Here is a 15,867-nt window from a genome sequence, read left to right on the forward strand (position 1 = left end):
TCCAGCATTTGTCATTTTTTCCTTTTCTTTCATGTTAGCCAATCTGTCAGGGGTGAGGTGGTACCTAAGAGTTGTTTTAATTTACATTTCTCTAATCAGTAGTGATTTAGGGTTTTTTTTTTTTAACGTAACTGTTAATAGCCTTGATTTTGTCTTCTGAAAACTGCCTGTTTAAATCCTTTGATTTTATTTTTATAAATTCAGTTTAGTTCCTTATATATTTGAGAAATGAGATATTTGTCAGAGAAATGTACTGTAAATCCCCCCACCCCATTTTCTGTTTTACTTCTAATTTTGCCTACATTAGTATTATTTGCATAAAAGCAGAATGAGTAAATTAACTTAGAATTATTGTTTTCATTATATTGCCTTGGACTACCCACGAGAAATTAATATTTCCCCAATTGTTTGTTGTTGTTCAGTCATTTCATTTGTGTCCAATTCTTTGTGACCCCAGCTGGTGTCTTGGCAAAGACATGAGAGTGGCTAGTAAGTGACTGACCCTGGATTTGAACTCAGGTCTTCCTGATTCTAGGCACAGCACTCTATCCACCAAGCCACCTAGTTGCCCCAGTCATTTAGATTTGACTTTATTTGTGTGAAAAGTGTTTTTTCATTGTGTTCACATAATCCCTGGGTGTGTCTTCACTGGTAAGATCTGAAGTATTTTACATTGTCTGCAGTTATTTTAAATGATCTCTCCTGGATCTATTTTCTAGGTCAATTGTTTTTCCAATGAGATATTTCACATTGCCTTCTATTTTTTCATTCTTTTAGTTTTGTTTTATAATTTCTTGATTTTTCATAGAGTCATTAGCTCCCATTTGTTCCACTCTAATTTTTAAGGAATTATTTTCCTCAGTGAGCTTTTAGACCTCCTTTTCCATTTGGCTGATTCTGCCTTTTAAGGCATTCTTCTCCTCATTGGCTTTTTGGACCTCTTTTGCCATTTGGGTTAGTCTATTTTTTAAGGTGTTATTTTCTTCAGTATTTTTTTGGGTCTCTTTTCGCAACCTGTTGACTTGTTTTTCATGATTTTCTTGCATCACTCTCATTTCTCTTCCCAGTTTTTCCTCTACTTCTCTCACTTGCTTTTCAAAATACTTTTTGAGCTCTTCCATAGCCCAAGACCAATTAATATTTTTCTTAGAGACTTTGGATGTAAGAGCTTTGACTTTGTTGTCTTCTTCTGGCTGTATGTTTTGATCTTCTTTGTCACAAAAGTAAGATTCTATATTCTGAGTTTTTTTTTCTGCTGTTTGCTCATGTTCCCAACCAATTACTTGACTTTTTAACTCTTTGTTAAGGTAGGGCTCTGCTTCTAGTGAGGAGAGTGTACTGCCCCAAGCTTCAGGAGTTTTGTGCAGCTGTTTTCAGAGATACTTCTAGGGACCTGTAAATTTTCAGTTCTTCCAAGGTGGTATGATGAAAGGAGAGGTGTTTACTCCTTTCCTGGCCTGTGCTCTGGTCTGAGTGACCACAAGCACTCTTTTCTGCCTTGGAACTGTGAGGAGGATTCCCTCTCCACTGCCACCATAAGCTCCACCACGACTGCACTCCTCCTTGCCCCAGGACTGCCACCCAGGACTGCGACTCAGATCCAAGCATGGGCAAAGCAAGAGAATCCTGCCTTAGTAGTGCCAGCAAAGAGATCCCTGCAATCCCTCTCTGATCATCCACTCGATCCCCCCACCATAGGTGGGCCAAGAGCTCCAGAAGCAGCCACTGCAACTGTGGCCACCACACCAGGGCTGGGGCCAAACCAGGCTCCTCTCTCACCCAGGTCTGACAGACCTTTCCCACTGGCCTTCTAAGTTGTCTTTGGTGTTGTGAGTCGAGAAGTCTGCAAACCACCACAGCTAACTTTGATTCAGTCTTCTGAGGCCTGCTCTGGTTTCACTGGGGCCCCCTCTTTGCCTGTGCGGCCTATGCTAAACTGTGCTCCTCTCCCAGACTGGTGCCACAGACCTTTCCCATCAACCATCCAGGTTGTCTTGGGCTGAAAATTTGTTTCACTCTCGTGGGTTCAACTGCTTTAGAATTTGTTTAGTCATTTTTTACAGGTATTTGGAGGGGTCTGGAGAAGGGCTCAAGTAATTCACTGCTTTTACTCTGCTATCTTGGCTCTGCCCTCTGAAGTTATTTTAAATGAAATTTCTCTATCTCTTGCTGCTGGGTTTTGTTGGTATAGTATATAGAAATGCTGATGATGTATGTGGGTTTATTTCATATCCTGTAAGTTTGTTGAAGTTGTTAATTATTTCAATCAATTTTTAGTTGATTCTCTAAGGTTCTCTAAGTATGCCATCATATCATTTGCAAAGAGTGATGGTTTTATTTCTTCATTGCCTATTTTTATTCCTCCAACTTCTTTTCTTCTCTTATTGCTACAGCTAGAATTTCAAGAATAATATTGAATAGTGGTGATAACGGACATCCTTGCTTTACTCCTGATCTTATTGGGCAGGTTTCAAGATTATCCACATTGCAGATAATGCTTACACTTGATCTTAGATAGAAACTATTTTTCATTTTAAGAAAGGTTTCATTGATTCCTATGCTTTCCAGTGTTTTCAACAGAAATGGTTGTTGTATTTTGTCAAAGGCTTTTTCTTCATTTACTTACATAATCATATGATTTTTTTTTTGTTATTGATATGGTCAATACTGATAGTTTTCCTAATATTGAACTCAGCTCTGCATTCCTGGTGTGAATCCCACCTGGTCACAGTGTATGACCTTTGTGATACATTGCTGTAATCACCTTGCTAGTATGTTATTTAAAATTGTTGCATCAGTATTCAGTAAGGAAATTGGTCTATAGTTTTCTTTCTGTGTTTTTGTTCTCCCTGGTTTAGGTATCAAAGCCATATTTGTGACATAAAATGAAATTTGGTAGGACTCCTTCTTTACCTGTTTTTTTTAAGAGTTTACATAATACTTGAATTAATTTTTCCTTAAATGTTTGGTAGAATTCACTTGTAAATACATCTATCTTGAGGATTTTTTTCCTTAGGAAGCTCATTGATGGCTTGTTCAACTTAAGACAGAGTTATTTAAGTATTCTATTTCCTATTCTATTGATCTGGACAGTTTGTATTTTTGTAAACATTCATCCATTTCATTTACATTGTCAGTTTTACTGGCATGTAATTGGCAAAATAACTCTTAATAATTGCTTTAATTTCATCTTATAGGTGGTCCCATTCACCGTTTTATAGGTGGTACCATTCACCATTTTTGGTTCTGGTGATTTGGTTTTCTTCTTTTTTGAAAATAAGGGCATATCTATTTTATTGTTTTTTTTTTTCATAAAACCAGTTCCTAGTTTTGTTAGTTCAAAGGTTTTTTTTTTTTAAACTTTCAATTTTATTAATCTCTCCTTTGATTTTTCAGGATTTCCATTTTGGTGTGTAATTGGGAGTTTTTCTTTTTTTAGTTTTTTTTTTTAAGTTGCATGCCTAATTCATTGATCTCCTCTTTGTTTGATGTACACATTTAGAGATATACATTTTCCCCTAAGTTCTGTTTGGCTGCATTTCACAAATTTATTATGTGTCTCATTGCTGTCATTCTCTTTAATGAAATTATTGATTATTTTTATGATTTGTTCTTTGACCTGTTCATTATTTAGGATTATTTTTAGTTTTAAATTAACTTTCAATTTATACCTTCATGACCTTCCATTAAATGTCATTTTTATGGCATTGTTGTCTGAAAAGGGAGCATGTAATATTTCTGCTTTTCTGCATTTGCTTGTGAGATTTTTATGCCCTAACACATGGTCAATTTTACCCTCTGGTTATAGGATATAGGGGCAGTTGTCCTTGATAATTTTTTTTTTGAAATATAACTCTGAAATTATCTTTCCTTGATCTATTTTCCAGCTTAGTTGTTTTTTTCTAATGAAATAGTTCACACTTTCTTCTATTTTTTTCATTTTTTTGACTTAGTTTTATTTTTTTTCTTGATGTCTCTTAGAGCCAGTAATTTCTACTTGCCCAATTCTAATTTTTAAGCAATTATTTTCTTCAGTGAATTTTTTTATTTCTTTTTCCATTTGGCCAATTCTGCTTTTTTTTTTTTTTAGAAGTTATTTCCTTCAGTATTTTTGGTCTCTTTTACCAAGCTATTATTGTCTTTTCATTATTTTCTTCCTTGCCTTTCCTTTCATTACCTAATTTTTCCTCTACCACTCTTACTTGATTTTAAAAATCATTTTTAGCTCTTCCAGAAATTCTTGTTGGGCTTGTGTCCAATTCACATTTTTCTTTGAAGCTTTGCTTGTAGATGTTTTGGCTTTGTTATCTTCTTCTGTTTGCGTTTTGCTCTTCCCTGTCACAACAGTGGCCTTTATGGTCTGATTCTTTCTTTATTTTCTTTTTGATCGCTCATTTTCTCACCATTTTTCTTGATTTGGAAATTTATCTTAATGTTGGGCTCTGTTCCCAGTGTGTGTGTGTGTGTGTGTGTGTGTGTGTGTGTGTGTGTGTGTGCTTCAGGCTTTTTCACACTGCTCTTTTCAGAACTAGTTCGAGGTGTTTGGAAGTTTTTGGTGCTTCTGAGGTGCTGTGATCTGGGGAGAAGTGTGGTCACTGTTCTACTGGTTTGAACTCTGGTTCTCACCAAGAAAGGGCCCCTGATCCCTCGGGACTGCAACTGATATTGCTTCTCAGGGCTCCTGTTCCCTTGGGACTAGAAACAACCCTGTTCTTTAGAGTCCCTGTTCCTTTTGGGCTGAAAGTGATATTTTCCCGCACAGCTCCCGTTCCCTCTTGACTGAAAATGTTACTCCCCACCCCGTGAGCTATGACTCAGAAGCGGGTATAGGCAAAGCAGTTGCCAAACAGCATCTGGTCCTGTGTCCCTTGCTAGCACAGGGGGTGCCCTGTAATCTCTTTCTGAGCATTTGCCACATTTCCTTACTGTCTCGAGCTTGAGAACTCTCGAAGCTGCTGCTGCTTCTGCTGCGACCACCTCGTCCCAACATTTACGTTTCATCTATATGGGCTGCAAGTTGACCTCTTCCCTTATTCCTCCTGTCTCTCTTTCTGACATCCTATTTTTGTCTTAGGCTGGAAGAATGTTTCACTCTGACCTTTTGTTGGCTCTGCCACTCCAGAATTCTATTCAAGGCATTATTTTAAAGTTGTCTGGAGAGTAATATTGGGAGAGCTCCCCTGAGCACTTTCTCTACTGCCTCATTTTAAGTAGGGTGGTATATAAAGGATAGAGAGCTGAACTTTAGTCAGGAAGGCCTGGGTTCCAATTCTGTCACTGATAATTATTAGCTATGTACCATGGACAAGTCACTTAACCTCTCTAAAGCTCAGTTTCCTCATGTGTTACATGGGTATAATAATACCAGGAGAGCTTATTTCACAGGGTTGATGTGAGGGTCAATTGTTCTTTTTTCTTATTTTTGTATTCCCAGTACTTAGCAAAGTGCCTAAAACATAGTAAAAGCTTAATAAATGGTTGCTGAGTGACTAATTGAGAAGATCAGGGGTGGGGAACCTGCAAATGAATAGGAAACCTGCACAAATGAAGTTTGTTCAAAGGGCCTCACTTGAGGACCTAGAGGGCCACAGGTTCCCCACCCCTGGATAAGATGATGCATGCCATGTGCTTTGTGAACCTTAGAGTGCTATAGAAATATCAGTTGTTGGTGTTGTTTCATTATTATTGTTATTATTTTAGTTGTTTTGCCAACTTGGAGTCTTAAGACCTGGATTTGAAATTTGACTCTGTTACTTTCGACCTCTGTGATCTTAGGCATGGCACTGAACTTCTTAGCTCGATACTCTAGAAAGCATACTGTTCCTGGAGTTAGAAGACCCAAATTCAAATCCCCACCTCTGCTGCTTACTTTTTGCTTGACCTTGGACAATTCAGCCACCCAGCCCGACCCTGATGGGGTTGGCCACTGAGGCTCTTTCCTTTGGTTTCCTCATCTATAAAATGATGGGGGAAGAAGGGAGAAGGTTGGATTAGATGATTATTATTGTCTGGAGGATCCCTCCAAGATCCAAATTCTATGAACCTATCATGGTGAGGGCCACACTGATAAATCAGAGCAAATTTATAACAATTTTTCATTGTCACTAAATATATCAAACAACACTTGGAATGTGTAACGACACAAGGAATTGTGTAAGTGTTTTTAAAGGATGCTTCTATTTGTATCATAAATATCAGCCTGTGAAGGCAGGCTAACTTTTATAATAATAAGGGGTCTGGGGGAAGGTAACAATATGGTGTGCCTTGCAGTTTTGATGGCATGTGACAAGAAGATCAGGCTGGGTGTGGCAAAAACATCCGGGACCGGGTTATTTAGACTGTATATAGCTATGACTATGTTCACCTGCCTAAAATACATGAATGGAGCATATGTTAAAAACAGAACGTTATACTGACTTATTCGTGAAACAGAATTATGTTAGGAAGAATACTCTAAATCATTTATTCCTTTACCAATATGCAACATGAATTTAAGGTGAACAGCACAGACTCCATTGTGTTTTAACAGCGTATTCTATGTTCTAGGTCAGAAAGTAAATTTTTTCAAGGCTGTTAGTAGTACCCTATTTCACAGATTCAGCATCAGAAGAACCATCAGTACCACAGCAGGGCACATTCCAGAATGTTCCTTGACAAACAAAGTCACCCAACTTCTAGAGGCCTTCTTATTCTATGGCAGTGAATGATTCAAAAATACTAAATAAATACACAAGTATGCTTATGGTACTTAAAAGCAATAATTAATTCCATGCATTTAATGATTTTGACTGAGGTAACAAGGTCTAACAAAAGTCCTGGAGTCATAATTGGTAGATCTACTACCTAACTTGCTTGCTGTGGAACCCTGAATGGCAGTAACACCTACCTCTGGTAAATTCTGGGTGGCTGTGAGAAAAAATGAGATAAGAGATGTGAGAGTGAGAGAGTGTAAACCACCACCACCATCATTACCAACTTGATCATTTCTTTGAAAGAACAGGCTCAACCATTTTCCTCTAAAATTACTTGGTGTCAGCTTATTTCTTCCTTCTGGCAAAATAAATTTCAAAATACTGTACATGTAAGTAGTCACCTTTTTATAAAAATCTAAATGAACTTTCCTGGATTATTTGCTAGTTCTCAAAATGTCAGTGCAGGGTACATTTGTCTGCAGATGGTGGGGGCTGAAGGCAGCTTCAGTGCCAGGCTAATGGCAGGGGAAATTATACTAAGCATTGGGATGGTTACCATTTGCTGGCAGCAGAAGTGCTCCCATTTCAACCATCTTTTATTAAACACCTACTATGTCCTGTGGAATATTGGATAGAGAGCTGGCCTCGAAGCCAGAAAGACCTGGGTTCAGGTACTCTCTCTGCCACATACTAGCTGTGGGAACTTGGGAAAATCACTTCACTTTGAATGCTCTAGGCAATTCTCCAAGACTTTAAGTTACATAAACGGTACTGATCTGCATTGACAGAGGAAGGACCTCACTGTGACCTCCCTAGGTCAATGAAATCCCAGGTCCAGGCCCCATCCCTATGTACAACACACTAAGTTAGGTGTGAAGGATACAAAGGCAAAAACAAAACAGCATAAGCCCTTAAGGAGCTTACACTCTACTGGGGAAGGCACAACATGAGCAAAGATCAATAGATCCTGGTTAACCTGAGGAGGCACAGGGCACTAAAGATTGTGGAGATCAGGAAAGGCTCCACAGAAGAGGTGGCACTGGACCTAAGTCTTGAATGAATATGAAGATTCTGAGAGGCAGAGATGAGGTCAGAATGCATTGCAGGGATTGGAGATGGCTTCTGGGAATGCATGGAAGCCAGAGATGGAATATGGAGTTCAGAGGACAGCTAACTGGATGGGAACATTGAGAGAATTAAGGGAAATAATATAAGATAAGGTTGAAAAGCTCAGTGGAAAATTGAGCAGTTTGTATTTTACCTTAATGGCAATGGGGAGCCACTGAAGATTTTTTAATAAAGGAATAGTCTGACCTGCCCCTTAAGAAGTTTATTCTGAAAATTACGGAGGATGGATTGGAGAGGGCAAAAGCCTGAGAGCAGGAAGACCAATTAGGAGGCTACTGCCACAGTTCAGGTGTAATTGAAATAACAGTGTGCACGGAACCAGGAGAAAGCTAGGTTTGAATACTGCCTAAGAAAGTTGCTGGCTGTGTAGTTACAGGAAAATCACTTAACTTTTCTGGGCCTCAGTTTCCTCACCTACCAAATGGATATAATACATATAGTATCTGATAAACTAACAGGGTTGTGGTAAAGATGAAAAGACAATGCACACAAAATGCTTTGCTAAACTTAGTGTTGTGTGTGTGTCTGTGTGTATGTATCTGGATGGACTGGACCTGGAACTTTGTGCATGTAGAGACTTCCCAATGAGGAACTTCCTCTATTAACATAATCTGGCACCTGATCTGCTTAAAGTCTTACAAAATTGTCTGAAGCACTGACAGGTTAAATAACTTGCTAAGGGTCACAAAGCCAGTAGATATTAAATGAATACTTTGAACCCAGACCTTTCTGACTCTGAGATTGGCTCTCTGTCCACTGTATTATGTGGCCTCTCTTTAGGAATACACACACACACACACACACACACACACACACACACTCACACACACACACGTTATTATTGTTCAGTCATATCTGACTCTTCATGACCCCATATGGGGTTTTCTTAGCAAAGATACTAGAGCTCTTTGATATTTCCTTTTCCAGCGAATTAAGGCAAACAGAGGTTAAATGACTTGTTCAGCATCACAAAGCTAATAAATATTTGAGGCCAGGTTTGAACTTAGGTCTTCATGAATCCAGGTCCAATGCTCTATCCACTAAACCACCTAGCAGTCATATACACACAGTATGTATGTGTACGTCATACATGCATAGATGACGTGTATGTGTGTGTGTGTGTGTGTGTGTGTGTGTGTGTGTGTGTGTGTGTGTAGATGCACACAGGGTATCCTATTAAAGCTATTAAATTTTAAAAACTACTCTATGACTTTTTGGGACACTCTGTATAGGTATATTTATACATAAGTAACATGTGTATCACACATATGACACAAATCTATCTAACTATCCATCTATCCGTCTCTCATTTTCTTTCAACTGTAAAATGGAGACATCAACATTACCTTTACTCACATTATCCTTGGGCAGAAATCTCTTAAAGCATTAGAGAAATGAGCTACCTTTATTATTTCATTACATATACAGGTTCCAATAAGGTTAGAAAATGATTCCTAAGCAGCTTGAAAGAACCAGAGGATCCCATCTTCTCAATTTGTTTTCTGTTATAGTATTTGTCATCAAACTTACGACATTTTAAAGCAAATTCCCTCTTTATTGATAAGGTTTCTACAACAGTATGGTGGATTTATTCACATGAAAGAAGAAAGCAATAGTGATACAGATTACTAAAGCCTAAGGGCAAGGCAATGACTACAAGCAGATGTGTGGAGAACATAAGTAATTTGGTCTATGCCTCCTGTTTACCCACGATTTGGCCAGTCAGTGTGGACTAAGGCCAGGGAGAGGATCGGTAGAGAACAACAGCAAAAGGAGAATGGGACTGAAAAAAAGAGGGTGACAGGATGACTTGGACCATGAGTTGGACCAGTACTTTGTTGGACCAGACTAGGAAAGGGCGGGTAAAGTGAAGAATGTTGCGATGTGAACCCTCCTTTCATAACCAATTGCCAGTGGCCGCGGAGAATGCAGTTCTACTAGTACTTTGTGTTGCATCATTAAAAAGAGGCCCACTTAAGGTAGAATAAAAGAGGTCCTATAGCCTTCTGACATCAGCTCTCCCTTCCTCAATCCTTTAACAAGCAAAGAGAAGCTTGAGTAATGGATTTTAGTATTCTGGATTAGAATTTTACTATTTTGAGCTAGAAGAGATCTTAGAGATATTTCAGTCCAATCCACTTCTTTAATAGATGAGGAAACTGAAACCCAGAGAAGCTATGGCTTGCCCAAAGTCAGAGACGTGGTAAAGGCAGGTCTCTACTCTAGATCTTTCTATTACAACACACTGCCTAATACGCCAGCTTGGAAAGATCAAAGTACCAAATGGCAACTGCAAGCCTTTTATGAGCTGGAGAACAAATTCCTAGAAAACTGAAGTTGGATCCACATTTTAAGTTCCATTCCTTTTAATAGCTAACCTGGTAAGTTGCAAGCTGATGTTTGGTTTTTCACAGTATTTGGCCAATTAAGGAGTCAACCTTTGGCTGGGAAATGAGATATCCCTTCTCTGTAGTTCACAAATTCCCCAGAAGCCTCTGGCTTCCTCGAATTTCTTTTAAAAATTCCCAATCTCTCTCAGCAGTAACACATACACAATTTTCTCTAGAAGATATCAGAGTCCCTCAGGTTTTGTGATGTCTAGAAAAGCCCTAATGTTCTGCTTGACTCAAAATTCCTTCTAAATATCATAAGTCACCCACTGATGGGTTACTTTCTCCTCTAATTTTTTCCAATTTTTAAATTTAAATTTGACCTCTCCAAAGCTTTTAATAGTATCGGGTTTCCCTCTCCCCCACCCCCTCCACACCCCTGACATTCTCTTCTCCCTTGGCTTCTGTTACACTGCTCACTCTTGGGTCTCCTCCTATCTGTATGATCATTCCTTCTCAGTTCTCTTTACTAGATCATCTTCCTCTTCTTGTCCACCAAATATGGGTGCCCCCCAAGCTCTGTCCTGGGCCCTCCTTCCCTCTATATTCTCTATACCTTGGTGGTCTCATTAGCTCCCAAGTTTCAGCTGTCATCCTTTTGTACAACTCTCAAATTTATTTATCTGGCCTTAATTTCTCCTGAACTCCCATCCTCCATTACCAACTGCCTGTGAGGCATCTCCATCTAGATGTCTGATAGGTATCTTACATTTAACACGTCCAAAACAGAATATTTCCAAAAAAGCCATTTCTTCTCCAAAGTTCCCCACCCAGTTCTGCTGATGGCACCACTCTCTTTATAGTCACTCAGGTTTGCCATTTTGGAGTCACTCTTAACTAACTATTGATCCTCAATTCTCATATCCAAACAGATTCCAAACCTCCCAGAATTTCTTTATTTCCTTCTCACAATTCTCACAGCCTCTGCCTTAGTTGAGGCCTTTATCACCTGTCACCTGGACTACTGAGTCTACCATTTGGTCTCCCTGCCTTCAATTCCTTCTCTCTCTCTAATCCAGCTTCTACATAGCTGCCAAATTGATAGCCCTAAAACACAAACTGAACCATTTCATTTCATTTCTCAAAAACTTTCAAATGGCTCCCTGTTACCTCTAGGATAAAATAAATAATTCTTACCCTAGCATTTAAAACCCTATCACCTTTCCAATATTATTTATAACACTCCATTTTTCATACTTTATATTCTAATCAAACTGATCAACCTGTTCCCCACACAGGACATTCTATTTCCCATCTCCTCATTTCTGTACATGTGTTTCCCCATGTCTGGAGTGCATTCCACCTCACTATCACCTGAGAGAATCCTTAGCTTTCTTCAAAGTACAACAAAAGCGTCACCTCTTACACGAGGCTTTTCCTAGACCCCCTTAGTTATTAGCATTCTCTCTTGAAATTACTTTGTTTTAATTCACATAAAATTTACATACTTTTGCACATGTTGTCTGCTAACTCCCTGTCCTCCAGCCCCTACTCCAAGTAGAATATAAGCTTGTTGGGGACTTTTTTTCAATCCTCAGCACTTAGCACAGTGCTTTGTGCACAGTAGGTGCTTCAAAAATTTGCACTGAACTGGGTTAGATTGAATTCACCAAACATCCACTGAAGAGTTGTAAAAACAAAACAAAGCAAAACCCAGCTCCAGTACTGTCTTCCCATTTTAAAGGTACAAAAATACAAACTATATGATTAAGCAGCCTAATATTGGATCATGTTTATTACATCAACTCACCCTTGACTAGCAACAGATGCACAGAAACCTCAGCTCTTACGAAGCAATGGATTGTCATGGTCAGATCATCATGCTAAAAACACCACAGTTATTTCAAATCTTGGAATATAAAGTGAAAAGCAAACTTCTGGGATCTTAAAGTTGGATCTATGTCTCAGCTCCATCATTTTTAGTAGCTAGGCTGGTTTGTGTTCCAGCTCATGTTTGGTTTCCATAATAATTGGGCAATCATACTTTAAAAACAAACAGCCCAGAGAATCCTAGTTTCCTGCAGGCGTTAGGTTTCCAGAAGCCTTAAGTTCCACATTCTGTCATCTTCTCTCTCCACACAATTTATCTTCCTCTTCCCTCCACTCCACTCATACCACCCAGAAGCACACATCCTTCTTCCCCAGGCTCCAGAAGGTAGCACTGAACGCCAGCGATTGTGACACTGAAGCCTGTGTGTCATATTGTAACTGGGTTTCCACATCCTCCTGTCAGTATTGTAAAAGCCCTAGAAGAGGAACAAGTGCAAATAATGAAATATAGGAATGTAGGAAAAGAGGAAGCAGCCGGGAGACAGCGGCCCAACTGAAATACTAAGAATTATGGAGAAGTGACAGAAAGGGAAGCAAGAGTAAGGAATTGCATTTGGTGGCTTAGAGCCACCCCCCCCCTTAAAAAAAGCCCAGAACACATGGTTTTCCTTGCCTCTAAATCAATTTTCAAAAAGTGCCTATCTGTGGTACTTTAGTACTGTGAATGGTACCAGGTGACCCTTCAATTAAGTGGTGACTTTTTCAGCCACTAATAGAGATGCTCATAATTGGTGAGCTGGGTAGGATATCAGAGACAATGTAGTTCAATCACGCCATTTTAGAAAAGAGGAAACTGACTTGCTTACCAAAAATGCCAAGAGATCCCAAGAGATTGGAAGCTGCCAGAGAAGTGATAAGAGCACCAGTTCTAGATTCAGAGGACCTGGGTTCAAATTCTGATTCTGACACCTACTATCTGTGTGATTCCAGGCCTCAGTTCCCTCATCTGGAAAAATGAGAGGGTTGGAACAGAGGATTTCGGAGGATCCTTCTAATTCTAGGTCTGTGATCCTCGGAATACTTAAACCTCACATCACTACGGCTACATTTGTTTTGCTCTTAGTTTTTCTAGGGCATGTACAAAGATTAGAAATGCTTACTCCATTATAACAGACACCTGAATTAAAGACAGGCACAAAGACTAGGCTAATCAACCATTAAGGATGAACATGGTGAAACCTCAGACATAGAACAAGGGTCATTTAAGAGAAGGGGGAGGGAGTAAAGACAGAATCACTTGAAACTTAGTGGGAATGAGAATGAAAATTTGAATTAGACTTTTGGAAATCTTCAAAGTGGAATGATTAGTCAAAGATGAGTTTCTAACTTCTTGTTACATGATGAATTTGATAAGGAAACATTCTCATCTATCATCTACCCAGGAGTTCTGCTGAAGTTAACAATGGGCAGGATTATTTGGTATGTCTTTCCAATCCATTAATCACATCCAGTGTCTGTGAATTTAGATGGAAAATTCCCTTTGCTACTGCAGGTTTTAGAATTAATGTACAGTATTTCCTCTTCTCTATTTTCCAGAAGAAGCCCCGGCTAAACTGGGAACTTATCTAGTGTTCCTTTCACAGAAGGCAGAAGACTATCTGTTGCAAACACCTATTTTTTAGTGGTACTCTCTGACAATTGTTTTTTTCATGCTGATATGCATAATATGACAAACTGAACTCTGAATTAAGGTTAAGGCTGTAGAGATCAAACAGTGTAGTAAAATAACCCTTCATAACAAAGATTGTGAATTTTTTCAGTATGGGCTTTCCCAACAAAGATCTCAATCCTTCCCTGCTTCATCAGATCACAAGATTGTAGAATCATAGATTTAGAGCTGGAAGGGTACAGAAGAACCATCTCATCCAATCCCTCAATTTTAAAGATGAGAAATCTAAGGCCCAGAGAGATAAAGCAACTTCAATCAATCAACATAGCAATTGCTCAATAATACTTGTCAATGGAGTGAATGACTATTGAATGGGGTCAACAAAGCATGACCAGATATTAAAGGTCTAATTTATTATTAGATATCTCAATTAATGAATTATCTGGCAGTAAAGCTACTTTTTCATGGTTGGCCATGTGAAAACATAAGCGAAGGAAACATTCGTTCTCCTAAATCATCATCAGCAGGTGATGTGTGTCCATGGCTTAATTTGTCCATACCCTAAAAGAGATTTTATTTGTCTTCACACAGCTGAAGTTAAAATGGTTCTAGGACAAGCCTGGTAGAAGTTGGAGTAATTTATCTTTGTTGTCTCCCTAGCTTCCTTTTCCTATGACCTTCTACAGCTTCTGTTGGGTCCCTCTTCTTGTTCACATTGCAGTGTCCTCAAGCTCCCTAAAACTTTGTTTCTTAAAAAAAAGGAAATAATCAAAATCAAAATAATCAGTAACAATCAAATAATCAATACTTAAAGGTGAATAGGTTTTAGTCAATGCTTCCTTGCCTAGGAATTTGCATTTTAAGCAAACTGTGGAGTGAAAGATTTCATCATCTTAAAAAACAACATTCTGGTAAGAGTTGTAAAATATTGACATTTGTTGAGAGGGGACTGAAATCTCTGGAATTACACTTCCATGACCTTACTGCGTATTCTTTGGGGAAGTGTGTGGTGGTAATTTGGTTATTCTAGGAAGTTAATGGAGGCGAAGAAATCACCCCACCCCTACTACTCACCAAGTACTTTTTTGTCACTTTGCCTATATTTTGTAGTTATTCTTTTGTTTACACATTATGTCCATCCACTACCTTTTGTCTCTGTATTCTTTGTACTTAGCAGAGTCTGGAACATAATAGCTGCTAAATCAATGGTCTTTGAATTAAAGTTTATATTCTACTACCAGGATCTACTCTCACAAATCTACCTGATAAAATCCTTTTCTTCCAGATCCTTCCCCAAGTGAGCACCTAGGTTTCCTATCTCTTATACCTTAAACCTCTCTGACTATCTCTATGAAGTTGTTAAGCTATTTGAGGGACTCCATCTTATTGAAACTTCAAATATTTCCCATTTTTTTTAGCATGCTGCTCTGCACAAAGTGGGTGATTAATAAATGTTTACATATGATGATGTTTGTTGATGACTCCCAGACTCAGATATTTCTGATGCTATTTTAGTTAGTATTTAATAATATTTTCATGACATAATCCTCCTTTTCAGACATCCTGCAAAGTATCCCTTTATCTCCAATATGATTTCTACCTCTGGTAATGGAAGTTGTGGCTGAAAGTGTTTAGCCAGGATATAGCCTTTCCTTTAATAGAGTTATTATTTGAGTTACACATACAGGCATCATGTAAGCACATGTACTCAAACCTTGGAAGGAATGAACCCTGGAACTTCAAAGATGCCTTACTATGGTTTTAGACATTTTTAAAGGCAATTGATAGAACTAAATCCTAATTATTTAAAAAAAACAGAATAAAATTAAAAATAAGTACCACAGACTATAACTCTAGTAGTATGAATGAACCCACAAAGTATCTGAGTTTTTATTTTGTCCAGCTAGCTGTGCCAAGTTGTCCTCCCATCTCTGAATTTGGGTTTTCTGTGTCTGATGGCTGAACAGTAGCCAAGCTTCCCTGTCTCACGTGAGCATAGTTAAGAATTAATTACCAAAAAAGACTTTCTCACAAAAGGCAGGGTACCCCTAGCCTCCACCCCTACTTCCCCCCACAGGAAAAAAAAAAAACAGACACTGACATCATCTCTACTTGGCACTACCCGAGAAGCAGGATGAATGTGAACAGCCTCCTTTATTTCTCTGGATCTGTCACTTTCTCTTGCGTTTGTCATTATGTTTCTTGGTAAAACTAGAGC

General features: G+C 38.7%; 1 protein-coding gene across 16 annotated transcripts in view; it reads right to left on the bottom strand.

Moving 5' to 3' along the window:
* Positions 1–15,867, bottom strand: part of IKZF1 (IKAROS family zinc finger 1) — a 136,271-nt gene that overhangs the window by 54,321 nt on the left and 66,083 nt on the right. For 2 of the 16 annotated variants that reach the window (XM_027837008.1, XM_027837006.1), the window contains exon 2: positions 11,961–12,456. The exons of the other annotated variants lie outside the window; for them this stretch is intronic. In XM_027837008.1, the coding sequence (XP_027692809.1) occupies positions 11,961–12,018 (58 nt within the window). In that variant the 5' untranslated portion in view covers positions 12,019–12,456. The remainder of the gene's footprint in view (positions 1–11,960; positions 12,457–15,867) is intronic. 16 annotated transcript variants of the gene reach the window in all.

This window comes from Vombatus ursinus, unplaced genomic scaffold, assembly GCF_900497805.2.
Source record: "Vombatus ursinus unplaced genomic scaffold, bare-nosed wombat genome assembly UNPS02014820.1, whole genome shotgun sequence".
Classification (NCBI taxonomy): Eukaryota; Metazoa; Chordata; class Mammalia; order Diprotodontia; family Vombatidae; genus Vombatus; species Vombatus ursinus.